Source organism: Mauremys reevesii, linkage group 3 (assembly GCF_016161935.1).
Source record: "Mauremys reevesii isolate NIE-2019 linkage group 3, ASM1616193v1, whole genome shotgun sequence".
NCBI lineage: Eukaryota > Metazoa > Chordata > Testudines > Geoemydidae > Mauremys > Mauremys reevesii.
The window spans coordinates 179,794,740-179,810,129 of NC_052625.1; the positions used below are offsets into that span (position 1 = coordinate 179,794,740).

Here is a 15,390-nt window from a genome sequence, read left to right on the forward strand (position 1 = left end):
GATTTCCCTTTTCAAAAGCCACAGTGACTCTTCCCCAACATATTGTGTTCATCTATGTGTCTGATAATTCTATTCTTTACTATAGTTTCAATCAATTTGCCTGATATTGAAGTTAGGTTTACTGGCCTGTAATTGCCAGGATCACCTCTGGAGCATTTTTTAAAAAATGACATTACATTAGGTATCCACAAGTCATTTGGTATGTGGAGACTGATTTAAGCAACAGGTTACATATCACAGTTAGTAGTGCTGCGATTTCGAATTTGAGTTCCTTCAGTACTTGGGTGAATACCATCTGGTCCTGGTGACTTTTATTACTGTTTAATTTATCAGTTTGTTCCGGAAATTCCTCTATTGACACTTCAGCCTGGGACAGTTCCTCAGATATGATAGTGTAGTGCTCTTACTGAATATTTGAAGAATAAATTCTACACACAAGTGCTGATGTGAAAAAACAGGTAAGAGAAAGGCAAAATAACAGTTAAGAAAGGCAATCTTTACAAGTGGACCAAAGGGAATGAAAAAAAAATCATGACAGAAATGCAGGAAACCCAGCAAAAAATAAACTTCTGCTGTAGAACAGAAATAAATAAATGTAGAAAAAAAGTTATAAAATTACAAAGTCAGAACATAGGAAGTATTAAAATAAAAAAACACAAAGATGCAAGTGCTTAGCTACTAGCATGTTATTAATATCTGTGGTTATTTGCTATTTGAATAATAAGTAGCACAATGTTAGCACATTATTTACCTTAGTTCAGGACAGTAAGTCATAAAAATACCATTTTTTAAATAAACGCACTTCAGGAGTGAAACTATATTAAGAGTGGAGAGAGACCAAGGAATGGAGTAGTATGCGGGCAATCAGAACAGCAGATAAGGAATTTGTGATTTGCCATAAGGTTATATGTAGACACGTTGCAGCTACAGAAGCTGACAAGGAATTCTTTTAAACACCAAAAACATATGAGAATTATGAAAAATTCTGGAATTTTGTATGTGTAAAATATTTCACTGAATCAAGTCTCCTTTCCTGTGGTTTTCCCTTCTGCCACTTTTCCAGGGACTCAGCTCTTTCACCAGGTCCCCAGTTCTGCCTGTCTGTCCCCCTCCATCCCCTCCTTGCACCAGTTTATCCTCCCTGCACAAGTTCTGCCCATCCTTCCCCTCCCATTCTGATAGCAAAGAAAGGTACAGCTGGTGCAGTGCCTTCAGAAGATGTTATAGAGCATGCTCAGATCGCTGGGCATACTCAGTTGCAGGAAGCTGTGTCTGACACTACGCCTGAAACTCTTCACTCCCTCGCAAGCTGCACGGCATAGCTAGTCCAGAACAAGCCATCGTTCTCACCAGCAGGGGCTCAGAGCATCAGAGCCTCTTCTCTCATGGAATGAAAACTTCCATCCAGCACAAGGTAAGAGCAACAAAGTAACTGAACTATAGTGAGCTGGGGAAACGATTTATGCCCTGGGTCTTTTATGTCATTTTAAAGTGATTTAGTGTGCTGTGTAACCGAGTCTCTCTAGTGCCTTGTCTCAGAATCCTAAATGTGAGGCAAATTACAACAGTTATATTTTATTAGTAATTACCACAATGTTCTAGGCGCTGTACAGAACATATAAGTAAATGTTGGCTGTGCCTCAAGGAGTTTATACTCTAACGTCTGATTCTGCAATTCTTGTGCTCCCCAAACTCCCAAGGAGCTGTGTGCGTGTGCACAAATAATTCATGATTAAGCCCTAAATGATCAAACTAGTTATGTCCCTCCTAGGACAACCTGTGAAGACGGGCAAAGAAACCTAAATGATTAAGTCCACTGCAGGAGATGTTATTTGAAGGTTCTTGTAAGGTATTTTTATGAAGAAGAAGAAAAAAATCAGCAATCTCTGTGTGACAGAGGGAAATTCTCTTCCCATCCACCCCAGCTGTTCCTTTACTCTGAACTGTTTAATAATGTACTTTCTCCTTCTCCTCTCTATTTTTTCTGCAGTTTGCATTATCAGTTGCTAAATATATTGTATTTACTGACGTGTTCTTTACGCTGTGGATTTGAGACCATTTAGGGTGGTTTCCCCCATCTTCCTTCTCTGTACATAAATAATATAATTGTGGAAATTGATCACCGTGGCAGTAGCATTTTCTGACTGCCTGAAAACACACAAAGCTTATTTTACAATCTACTGTTCCTTTTGTACACAATCACCATGGTATTAAAGTGTTTTAAGAGATTGTGTTTAACAAACAGAAACACATAGTAGATTTGGATTTTTTGCAACCTACGAAAGGCTCACTCTTCCTTCCTTGCCCCATAGATGCTGAAGCCAATGGGAGTTTTCCATTGACTGCAGTGGGAGCAGGGTCAGAGCCTTAAATCTGAAAGAGGAGGGTGCGCTATCGTGGAGATTTATTTTTATGAAAACCTCCTCTCCAGAAACCAGATGAAACAACTCTGGGAGAGGAGGAACTTCTGCTGCCTTTTCATAACGTTCAGGGGAAGGTCACATTCAATTTAGGTTTCAAACTGAGGGAGCTACAATGTTCTTTAACTTATTTATAAAGTTAGTTTGGATAATCTATCTATATAGAGCTTCATTCTACCTGGATTCAGTTCACAGGGGAAATACATTTAAAACAATGACCTTTGCTTGACTTGTTATTTGTGACTATAATGATCAGGAGTGAAGAGAAAGATAAAAAGCATGTCGGAGTTCTGGTTAATTTCTGCACCGGGGGATAAAGTAAATCTGCAAGCCCTGGAGAGGATGAACACAGTGACATCCAAAGCCAACCTGTCCAGCAACAATAAATTCCTCATCCCAGACCTCAAGGTAAAAGCAGAAAGAGAGGACAGGGTTTGGGTGGCATAAAGAACACAAACAGAGAAACTTTCTTTTTCTTTATGGGGGTACATATGTTGGGAAATGGAAGAGAATTAGGCAGGGAGTACAATGAAAATGGATTTGAGACAGAGACAATCAGGAGAGAAAAAAGAATGGGTCTTCTGAGGTTGCCTGCACACATTTTACTTTACTGAGAGGATGTCTGCAAGGAATGATGCATGCCAGGGGTGGCTAGCCAGTTAAAACTCTACACACGCTGTTTGATCTCTGTTGCACTCTGCTCACCATTTACCCATGCTCTTCAAGGTAGTATACCATTACATACAACAGGCTCACTAACACAATGGGAGTAGTTAGATATATGGATACCCAGGAGTGTGCTAATGAGAACCTTGACAAAGAAGAAAATAGACAGTCTGTATGATAAATCTTGCTCTGAGGAAACTAAGAGTTGTACAGCAAGGTGGGCACATTCAGATATGATAATGGGCTGAATCTCTCTTAGATAATTACACTTCAAATTTCAAACCATTATTAATCCTTATTTTTAAAGCTCTGAGTCTTATTTTGATCTCAGTTACAGCAGTTCCATCAAAGTCAATGGAGTTACACTAGATTTAGGAACAGATTTTTTGAGGGAGCAATCCAAGTTGACGATGTGAAGCATTTTGAAGGAGAATCTCAGAACATCTGGAAATCCAGCCCTAAATCCAGAGGAACCACTAACCATCTACAAATTGAGTTACTGTGGATTTCTACTGATGTAGTGGAGATCAGAGTCTGGCCTTCTGGCTGTTAAAACACCAAAACAAAAAATAATTTATTTCTTCAGCTGGCATAAATTAGCATAGCTCCCTTGGCTTCAAAGGAGATTAGTTGGTGTAAGTTCATAGATCTCCTTTGAAGCCAGGGGAGCTATGCTGATTTACATCAACTGAAGATGTAGCCCTATTCCTTTTATTACCATATTTTTGCTAATTACACTGTGTAGAATTTGCTTCCACTCAACCCTTCTTCTCTCTTGGTATGACCCTGCAGTAAAGTCCATCATGATGAATTGGCAACATTACAATAATAGATTCAGCAACAGGCTGTGATGTCATAAACATAAGATTATGACTGTCGTGCAGAATCATACAAAAAGGAGAAGCTGGGCTTGGAGAAAGATACGATCTTCAGTAATAGCAAAGAAAACAGACAAACATTGCTCAAAAGCATTTCTTTAGTATAAATACTGTTCCTCCTCCCACACCAAGTTTGTTCCTGTGTGTATGTGTTAGTCTCTTAAATGCTTATGAAAATACAGTATTTTATTAGTGAAATATCCAGTCTATTCTATGTGATGATTCAGAAATCAAAAATAGGAAGGAGGACATCAGTGCATGACCATGAGACTAATGTGTGCATTTTTTCCATTTATCTAAATGGGCTTTTTAGTTCCAAAATCTAAAAAGAGCCCCTGCTGCCATTTTCCATTAAGCGAACAAAGTTCTACACAGTTTGCTGATTTTATAATTGCTAAAGAGAAGTCAGTGCTGATAAAGCTTTGAAAGCATATGCCTTGCACAGGCTTGTGTACATTTAACTTATTTATGGTCTTTTGTACAGGTGGGGACATTGGATGCTCTTGTTGGTCTCTCAGATGAGTTGGGAAAACTTGACAGCTTTGCTGAAAGGTAAAATAGATGTTATTTACTGCATACAAATGAGAAACGGACATTGTTTTCACAGGACACAGTGTCCTTGTGTTAATCTACCCCTGACTTGTCTAAACCTGGTTCTAGAACTCAACTAAAGTTGATAGGTTTGGCTTAACCCTTGGCTAGCCTATAGCGGGTCACCACAAATAAGGGGCCAGATTCTACATTCCTTAACCAACAGGCCCACTGAAGTCAGTGGCAGTTTTGTCCAAGTAAGAGCCGCAGGATTGGGGTCCTTGTGCAGAGTTTGTTTGAAAGGTAATCCTGATTAATGCGATAGTACTAGGAAGGAAGCTCCAATGAGAAATGTAAGAGGTTTTTAAAAGCAGGAACTCCAATGAATACAGCAGGATTTGCAGAGCAAAAAGCCCCCACTGTCCTATAGAGGATTTCTCAAAAGACTCCATTCCCTCCCCAATAAGAGGCAGGATTTTTCAGAGGAAGGTTTGTCTAAGCAAGAAGTTTGAGTTCTCCAGGAGCCCAGTTCACATTCTTCAATTCCCGCCATGCCCACACTGGGCCAGACTGTTGAGCCCTTATTCCTGCTGAGAAGCAATAGGGACACAAGCAAAGAGCCACACTGATCTCATTGGCACTCACCTGAGTGAATGAGTGACAGCTCTACAGTCTGACCTTTGGGCCACATCACACCTGCGCATAGAGGGCTGCATGCATCATGAAGGGAACAAAGAGGTTGCCTGGTTACTAGGCATTCTGTAGCACAGGGCAAGACTTCACATGCTGAGCCAACACAACCTGCTTTTGGGTGCTCTTTGTTCCTTTTTTTTGGCAGCACACATTGCTCATAGTCATGGTTCTGGCAGTGGCAGCGGAATGCGCACATGCTCACTTAAGGGCTAGTCCAGCAGCTGAAGCTGTATGCAGGGCTAGCTGTGAGGGGGTATGAGGGCTTCTTACAATTACATCAGATGGCTAAATCAGGATTAAACCCGGTAGAGCAAACTGATTCCTGGTGTAATTCTCGACTTCAGTGGAGTTACAGCAGGGCTGAATGGACCATTGCTTTTAATCATTATATGGTGCACATGCAACTGTACTTCTTATGGCTGCTTCTCCAGCCTCTTAGCAAAACAGAGCTATTCAATGCTTAGTTCAGTCCTCACCACCCTGTTCCTGTGGTGGCAGAGGGAGTCAGATTTTCTTCCCAGAATGTTTGAAAACCTAGTCACAGCAGTCAGTGTCCACAGTAGTGTGGGGTGAAGAGTGGCAAGAAATGGGGAAGATGGTTTTCACTTTGTAGTCACCAGCTGTAACAGTAGGGTACCATTTACACAAGTGAGCCAGTGGCCAAGCTACTGCATGATTTTAGTCTGAATGTTTGTCGAAAGCTCTTAGGTCCTGATTTTCAGAGGTGCTGAGTATGCATAGCTCCCATCAACTACAGTGAGTGCTCAGTCCTTGTTAAAAGTCAGGCCCCTGGAGCTTGGACTATGCACTGAATTACTTCAGTGTGTGTAGAAATACAAGGTGTCTTCATCCCTCCCTCAGACCTTCCCTTTGTTTGTCATCTCCTTGTGTTTTCCTTGTCTTAACTTCGTATCAGATTCTGATCCCTTATCAAGTAGCACCTGACTCCACAAATGGTCCCATTGACTTCAGCAGTCCCATGTATGAAGTAACATGATATCCATCATCAGCGAAGGGATCAGGATCAGGCCCTTATATTATAAGGTCTTTGGGGCAGGGCCTCAGCATATTTGTTTTGTAAAGCTCTGCTTATCAGTGCTGCTAAGTAATACTGAGGAATTAAATTGGTTTAAATATAAGACAAATATACACAATATCAAAGCAAAGGATGAGCAGAGAAAGATATCAGTCGATACAATTGTGTTAAGGCCATAGCACAGTGAAATACAAAAAAAAAAAAAAAGCATATGTTTTATACACTATATAAATAGTCCGGTAGGTTTTTGAGAATAGACTGTGTAATCCAAGGGTTAATGTACCAAGCACACATGCCTCGGTAGAAGTAAACAATGTACATACAGTTGGTTATTAGTGACAGGCAATGCAAATGAACTGGACATTTACTTTCCTGCTCATTGAAAGGAGCTCCCTGCTGAACTGTTGTTAGATAAACAAATGCAAGAACTGCTGGTTAAAGCTAGGCAGCACAAACCTGTCAGCACTACTTCTCACTAGGACAGCAGAGAAGGGGCAAGAGTTTTCAGGGTCTCTTGTTTCCACATACTTTTATTATTTATTTACACAGCAAGACAGAGTGTTTTTCCAGGTCGCTGTAAGGCAGCGTTAGGCTCTGATGCTTTCTGATTGCTCACTCTTCATACATGCCTTTACTCAGAGATTCACCAGCACTTTTGTTCCATGGACCACTCTGTAAGGGCCTGATCCTACAAGGTGCTGAACACATTCACATCCACTGGTTTCAAAGGCTGTTGAGGGTGTTCAACATCTTTGCAGAATTGGTTCCTGAGAGAGATGCTGACATTGACCCCTGTCCTGTCCCGTCCCCATCACCTATCTCCCCCGACCCCTCTGCACTGTTCAGTTCTCAAAATATTTCATCCCCATGTCAGTTGAAAAGGAGCTGCAGATCACATACCATTACCACTGCTCTAAGCTTTCCATTAGTATCCTCTGGGTCTATCTACTAACTGCTGTTCAATGCATTGTTGCCTACACATCCAGTGCTGGGTAGTTTTCTTTAGGTGATGATATTGCAAACTGCTTTCACGTGCAATACATTTGATTCTTCTCAAACTTCATTGCACCACAACCCCCTTCTGACAACAAAAATTACTACATGACCCTAGGAGGATGAACTGAAGCTTGAGCCCTGCCAACATGGGGGGTGGGAGGGCAAAGCCAAAGCTTAAGGCCTTCAGCCCCATGCAGGGGGGCTGTAATTTGAGCCCCACCACCCAGAGCTGAAGCCCTCAGGCTTCAGCTTTGGCCCTGGGTGGCGGGGCTCGAGCTTCAGCTTCAGCCCTGGGCCACAGCAAGTCTAACGCCAGCCCTAGTGACCCCATTAAAAAGGGGTCCCGACCCACAGTTTGAGAACCGCTGTTCTAGACCATTATAATAGACTACAAGATGGTTATTCTGAGAGAACACAGTTCATAGGTTCTGATTCTTATTACTCAAATAAGAGGCTTAATTGAAGCATATTTTGCTTCAGTTTTCTCCTTGGCAGGAGAGAATTACACCAATGCTTCTTAGTTCAGCCCAGCGAAGGAGTGGTGAGGAGCCAAGTGCTGCCATCTCTCTCAAGGAGCCACAGGGAAAAAGCCTAGACTGGAGGAAATAGCTGTGTTGCTAGTGAGCCAGAGAAGACAGAAGGGGGTTCAAGGAACTGGACCATGGGCACAAGGCCTCAGCACAGATGGCTCTTGGTAGCCAGTAAATCTCCAGATCCCTGCATATCTTGTGGAACCTGCCAGTTTAGGAGTCTGGACTTGCTGCTTTTTCTGCAGGGAGGCAAGTGAAGGGCTGGGGGGAATCCCCAACAGAAGTAGAATTTGGAGGAAACTCTGTCAAGGGAACCTGCACTCCCCCAGCTACCTCCCATGGATATTTCTGCAGGAAAGGGGAAGTTAGGCCCTTCCCTCTGTGGAACAATACATAGGGGGTGCACCTTTGCCGTACAGTAGGATTTTGGTTTTGTCCGTAGGAAGCTTTTTAAATCTTAATGAACTACAGAAATTGATTTAGCATCCTATGAAACTGATTTCTTTTTGTTCTAGTTGCACATTTGCATTCCTTTTTTTTATTCCAACCACTTGAGTATTCTGGAATACTCAATATTTAGAAAACAATCCCTTGATCATCCTTGGAATTTTATGCACACATACATTTTTCTAGGATTAAGTCTTTATGCATAGGTGTTATGAAGTGTAGTAGATGCACATGAGGTCAAATCCTAATCCCAAAGAAATTAATTGCAAGATTCCCATAGGTTTGAATGGGGCCAGGTTATAGCCTAGACTAGAGAGTATTTACAAAGTACAGTGTATTTAGAAATAAGCAGTGTAGTTATGCAGTATGCCATAAGCCTTTTGTTCATCATCATTTGAATTACAAATTAAAAGCCTTGCTTCAGAAACAGGTTGAACGAGCACCTCCTTGTTAATCAGATAATTGTTGTAACTGTTTTATCTTCAATTAGATTCTGTCACTAACAAAAGCTTCTCTTGTTACACCTAAGCGTAATAAAGAAAATAGCACAGTACATAGGAGAAGTTATGGAGGACTCAAAAGATAAAGTCCAGGAGAATCTTCTGGCCAATGGAGGTAGGTGCTGTGAATATGAATGTTTTTATTCATTGATGCTCTCTATATCTATGTTAGAATTTGAACAAATAGGATTAAAGCATCTACCTTTTTTCTGGGGAGAAGATGCAGGAAATTTTGTAGTACTGTTTTCTAAAACAGATCTTAAGCCTAGTCCTACTTCCACTGATGTTAATACAAGCTTTTTCCAGTTTATTTCAGTTTCACTTCCCCTTTCCATTGTCCAATGTCCATTTTTAATTTAAGAAAAAACTTTTATCAACCTGGGGAGGGGAATAGAAAAGAAGGTAGGTGTCATTGTCCGTCACTGCGCAAACGACTCACGACCCTCCATGGGCTGCGTGCTTTTGAAAATGTATGGATCACTGAGGCTTAATCTGCTCTGATTGACTATCTGACTGGAATGCTAGTTTGTGACATCAGTTAGCAAAGGCATGTATGCCTCTCATTCTCCACTACAATACTGATGAGAGAGGAGGAACTCTCTGGTAACTACAGCTTTACCTACCTGACATCATAAGTGGACATGTCAGTCTGCCTCAGAGCCAGACCATTAAGTGTAACTTCATCTAATGGAGACTAAGTGCCAGTTCTGGGCAGCAGGACAGCGGACATTGTATTTGTATAATAGAGTAGTCACAATACTTCAGTGGTAAGCATAACTTTAAGCAGTTTTCTATACCAAGAACTTAGAATAATGGCGTTCCTGATTGATGCATAGAGCAAAAATCCTGCTTTATTCTGTACAGGAAGAAAGAGCAAATGAGGGGCTTTTTCCAGGGCATGATCTCACTACAGTGCTTAAAGTGTTTTGAGATGGGCTGACTATGTTCTCTTGAGGACACAGTGTGTGGCCAGGGCACTAGTCTGCCAATTACAGGGCAGGACCAACTCCAGTGCAGCAGTCAGTGGCTGTGTAATAGCTGGATACACACACATGCTGCTCCTGTTTGGAGTTTGTTCCCTTCAATTTTCCCTGTGCAATTCTGCCCTTGCCAGCAGCATTTGAACTCTATAGAGTGCTCTTCGTTCTCAAAGCACTTTACAAATATTACAATGGCCACTCCTCATTGTACCTCTGTGGTAAACATCATTCACATTTTACAGAAGGAGAAATTAAGGTTACAGGCCATCCCCAAGGCCCCAGGGAGAGTCTATGCCAAAACTGGAATTAACATTTAAGAGCTTCTAGCTCCCAGTCTTGTGCTCAGACCATTAGCCTATGAGTGTCTCAGCTGTTTAGAAATGTCTGTTCTCCTCGTGTTTTCTTAGGGTTCGGAATGCTACCACAGACCTGGAGTGAGAAATCCTTAGATGCCAGAGGAATACACTGGCAGTCATAGTCTGTGTGTTCCAATTTTAAACAAGTAGTTTCACTTTTGACTGTTTGCACTATTTTCTTTCCAAACCCTGTAGGAATAGTGTAGGGGTTTCTCTTTTAGAAAAGCTCCTCTTGCATATAATAAGATCTGCATCTGATGAGTCGAACTCTGAAAGTTTAATAATCCCACTTATTATGTTTCAGGACTGAAGAATAAAATGAAGTGTCTAAAGAGTATGTTGAGTATTGATTGTTGCTGTGTTTTTACAAGCATGCACTTGAGTGTGTTAATGCTAATGATGGGTCTCTCAGTCTGGTTGTAGGGATACAGTGATCAGGTTACGAGGGATTTCTCAAGTAACAACCTCGTAGCTCGGTCACGATATCCCTATGACTTAGATAACAACAGGTTTAACCCATTTTCTTCTTTTATTTCCTCATTTTGCCCTTTTCCTCTCCTCTTCTAACAGCTCTGCATGCACAACAGACAGATGTGAGAATGAGTTGGCTGTGCAATATTTGTTACAAACATTTATGTTCTGATGATCAGGATAATGCATTTCTTTCTTAAACTTAGGCTAGGAGTACTTCAGCCTTTCAAAGACTATTGCATCTTGCAAAATGGAGTCATATTTTTGTACACTAAGGAGTTCTCCTTATACATTAGGATGTCATGCATAGACACCTGCTAATTAATCCTCCTGCCACCATCTGAGATAAATATTATCCCCACTTCACAGTGGGAGAAAGGGACACCCCAAAATTAAGGACTTGCCCAAGGCCACAGAGCAAGTCAGCATCAATACTATAACAGTTGAGCTCCTGCTTCCTACTCTCATTTTCAGCCCACTCAGTCATACTGGGTCAAATTCTCCCTTCAGTTACACCCATGCAATCCCATTGATTTCAGCTGGATTGTGTGTGTGATTGATGGAAATATGGCCCAGACTTTCTGAATTCATAGAGTTTAAGGCCAGAAGGGGTCACCACATCATCTAGTCTGATTTCCTGTAAACCACAAGCGACAAAATACCATTCAGCCACCCCCAAACCAACCCAACAGCCAGAATTAAACCAAAGTATTTCAGCCCTCAGGAGACTAAACTAGCAAAATGGCATGTGTGCCTACATGACAGTGGCTTGTCTACATTCATGCAGGGAGTGCTGGGAACAGCGCCACACATCACCTTTTTAGTTTAGCCAACAGAGTTCACTGGGGCAGGAGCCAGTTAGTGTTGGGCAGGTGGGATACGCCTTTTATAAAAAGCAAAACAAATATGCTACCAGGAACACTAGCCCATCAGAACAGCAGGAAATGCCTTCTTGCAGCATAATTATACAAGCTTCAAAAGCCAGAGAGTGAAAATAGAGATTTTCCAAAGGCGATAGGCCAAAATCTGCTGTCATTTATAGCAGCGTTGGTTCGAGGTGACTCGAAATTCAGTGGAGTTACGCCAGCTTTACAAATTATGTTCCATAGTAGAAGGAGCTCAAAACTCATAGGAACAGCAAGAGGGGATAAAACAGGGGTGGAAACACATGTACATTTTGAAGAATTAAACAGTGTGGAATAAAATTATTACAGCTGAGTGACTAATTCATAGCCAATAATTTCCTTGAAGGATTTAGCCTGTAGCCTGTTTTTTTGGCTCTTGGAGTGCCAACAGCAACTGGACTGTAAACACTTCAGGGTAGGAAATGTCTCTTTTCTTTGTTTATACAACACCCAGCCCCTAATCCTAGGTCAGACCTCGGGTGCTACCATAATATAAATATTTACTACTACTAGCAGTGATTTTTCTCAAGAGTATTCAATATTTGAATTAATACAATTTTTTGAGGATCTTTCTCTCACCTTTGGATTGATTCTTTACAATTTTCTGCAAATATTTGGTATTCAATATTGAAAGTTTGTGATGGTATTGGGATTCTGTTTACTTCCTAGGTGGATACATGTAATTCGTGATCAGGAGGAGAGGCTTGCTGAAGCTCTGGGGCTTTAAATCTCAGGGATGAATAGCAGTTGAATCAGTTTTAGAAGGGGTAATGTGTGACCTATAAGAGGAAACAAAGGCTTGTCTGGAGTGCCATTCCTACTACAATTAGGACACTAAGGGACAGAGCATTGATTGTGTGTGCCATCCCAGCTGCAAAGGTGTGGTAGATTGTGTAGCTCATTTAGTTGCCTGGTGAGGGGTTTAGAGAATAGCATCTCTCTGCTGTCTCAAGCAGCATCCCATCTCAAATTATCCCAGTTCCAAATACTATTGCACAACAACTTTAAGGTCACTTTGGAAGTACTAGTTTGAGTGAAATGCAGACACAAAGGGCATAAACAGGGTCAGAGTGACTGTGAAGTTTGAACAAATACTTGTGGAAGCTTGTGTAGAATTTGCTACATCTATTTACTGTCCAAACTAGGCTGATGGACACTGTCAGATCATTCACAGACTACAAGGGTGACTACCAGTGCTCATCTCTTTCTTCTGACAAGTAGTATCAAGCTGGAGATGTATGAATTTAGCACTCCAGATTTTCTCTCCTGCTGCTCAAATGCCAACTTTCCTCCAAATGCTGACCTATTTTGAGTAGGGGGTTGTTTTTAAGGGCAGGGCTGGGTTAAGGTTATGAGGGGCCTAAGGCTAATGGGAGGGACGGGCCTAAGTATGAATTACATATTGCCAAAACAATTATGAAGTCATCAAACAATTATCTACATACATATTTATATATTATTTACTTATGTAAAATTAACATGTTTATTTTACTCTCACTACACTCATTTCTTCAAGCAGATACTTCTGAGTAAGAGGTAGCACAGGGGATGCTACACTGTCCTTCTCTTAGGCCTCCCTCCTCCTAGGTAGTGGAGTGCTCATCTGTATGAGGATGAACACTGCAACATTCCCCATCCTGCTCACCTCTTTCAACACTGTGCTTCTACCTCAGCTCTCCACATGGCACAGTGCAAAGCCAAGCCCTGCAGCTGTTTCCCCCAAGCTATGGACTCTACACCACATACCCTATCTCACTCTGAGTGCAGTCTGGGAGGCAGCCAGCTTGTATTATGTAAAAGAAAACCACTCAGGTGTAAAATCCACTGAAGTAGAGGAAGTAGTAGTGGGAAAATTACATTGGGTGGCATTGTATTTTAGGCTGTCTTGTTCTGAAAGCTGCCTCTCAATGTTGCACTGGCTGAGGACAATTACTGATTTCACATTGAACCCAAATATTCTTTGTGGGATGATACCCAGTTTGTATAGTTAATCACCACATCAGACCATTCTGTCACCAAGCTCTTCCACAATTAGAATAATTGAATAGAATCATAGGACTGGAAGGGACCTTGAGAGGTCCTCTAGTCCGGTCCCCTGCACTCATGGCACTGTTCTAGAATGTGTGATCAGCAGCCCTGACATGAGGTTTTTTAAGCATGAGTTCTGTGTGTACTAGGCCCCTAGGGTTTGCATTTGTTTGTTTTAAGCTTTCTGTAAGAAAAAGGTAACAGCTAGAAGTGACACAGATCTTTAGATGGTTGCCCAGTCATAATATTTAGCACTTCTCTACTATGTTAGCTCTTCAAAATCACTGCACAAACATTAAACAAACTTAATCTCAAGCCTTTCAGCTTTTGAATGACTAGGAGTTGACAAAACAGAGCTATTCCCTGTTGTGTTTTCTGCCCCCCTGAACAAAAAGACTTACTTGAAAATCAGCATCTTAAAAGAACCATTACAGACCTTTCAAAAGAACAGTCCAAGCAAGGCTGCTGTAGTGACACACTTGTTACATCAGCTCTGGTGTTTGTTTAAGGCTGATGTAGAATGAAGGGAATCCTGTTTCATTTGCATGTATAAATCAAGCAGACCTTGCTATTTTTTCCCCTTAAAGTGCTCAGAGTTTAGGGAAGGAAAGTGAATGAGATTCTGCTTATACCAGTTGTGAAAAAGCAGAAGGGACCAAATTCTATTCTTGTGCAAAAATCTGTTCTCCCTGAAATCAATAAGGCCACAAAGGTGTAACTATCAGCAGGAATTGGCCTGTGTTCTCATTCCCTTCTCAAATCACACACATTCCATGCTTACCCAGCATTTTCCAGTTGGGAAAGAAGTTAGTTTGAGTTGGGGCAGAAAAATGAGGACTAACTTCAGGTTTATTTAGCTTTAAGATTTTGGAATGAAACTCAAAAGACATCAAATGTGAGGTGTTTTTATGATGGATTGAACTGCTAGAGAACCAGCAAATGGACAGAACCTGCCTTTAGCTTGTTCAGCCAGTCTTTCTGTCATAGCCTGCTAAGAAATAGCTTTAAAATCTCTGAGGGAGAAGGGAGGGAGAAACCTACAACATTGTGTATTGAGCTTCCTCCAGTGCTTTTGCAACCCCTTAAAAGCACAAAGATGCGCTGGTCTGTGGAACTAGGCTGAGCATAAGGAAATAACTTGGTTGCCTGTGCATCCCAGTACAGAAAAATACATCAAAGAAAAAAAATTGATTTCTTCGATTTTTAGTAAAGTTCAATACAGTATTGAACACAGTGCAGCATAAATCTGAAGCTCCTCGATGGAAGGTACTGTAAAAGTTAAAATACTGGTATCCAGAAGGGGATGTTTAGTTTTGTTTTTCCTACACATGTGTGGGAATTCGTTCCTTATACCTGGGAGGGGCAATAGTTCAGGTTGGAGCTGGATCGCATGTGTGCAGATTTTGTGCAAACTTCCCACCCTACTGCTCTGGTACTGCCTCTTCCCCCCGCCATCCGCTTGCCCTGCCCCCCGCTCCCCCTCAGCACTCACCAGTTGTCCAGAAAGGGGACCCAGCACACATAGAAGATGACCGTGACAGGAACTGGGACCCAGGAGGCAGCGTCCTTGAGCTGCCTGCCAGCCTTGGCTGAGGAGAGGGACTGAGGGAGCATCTTCCCTCCCTGACAACTAAGCAGAGCTCTGGAGAAATCACGGGGGGAGACATTGCCTGCTCAGACTACACCCACAGCTGGCACGGGTTCCCGTGGTAACTGGATTTTTAGTGTCCGGTCACCAGTTTTTAACCAGATACCTGGCAGTGTGTTCCTGCAGTGTGGGGGAGATGCAGCAGGCTGCCGGCTGAGCTTCTTCCAAGCCACAGGGGGCTGCTTTGCCTTTCCTGCTGGCAGGAGCGCTCCAGAAGGGCTGCGTGAGCAAACTCGCTCCCCCTCACCTGGTCCCGGCCATGCCCCCTGCCTGATCAGTAGTGCCTAAAAATAGGAAGGCCTAAG

General features: G+C 42.0%; 1 protein-coding gene across 2 annotated transcripts in view; it reads left to right on the forward strand.

Moving 5' to 3' along the window:
* Positions 1-361: 361 nt before the first annotated feature.
* Positions 362-15,390, forward strand: part of ATP6V1C2 (ATPase H+ transporting V1 subunit C2) — a 29,426-nt gene continuing 14,397 nt past the window's right edge. The window contains exons 1-4 of one of the 2 annotated variants that reach the window (XM_039530283.1): positions 362-1,414; positions 2,677-2,828; positions 4,449-4,516; positions 8,727-8,812. In XM_039530283.1, the coding sequence (XP_039386217.1) occupies positions 2,700-2,828; positions 4,449-4,516; positions 8,727-8,812 (283 nt within the window). In that variant the 5' untranslated portion in view covers positions 362-1,414; positions 2,677-2,699. The remainder of the gene's footprint in view (positions 1,415-2,676; positions 2,829-4,448; positions 4,517-8,726; positions 8,813-15,390) is intronic. The other variant, XM_039530284.1, reaches the window with a different exon arrangement.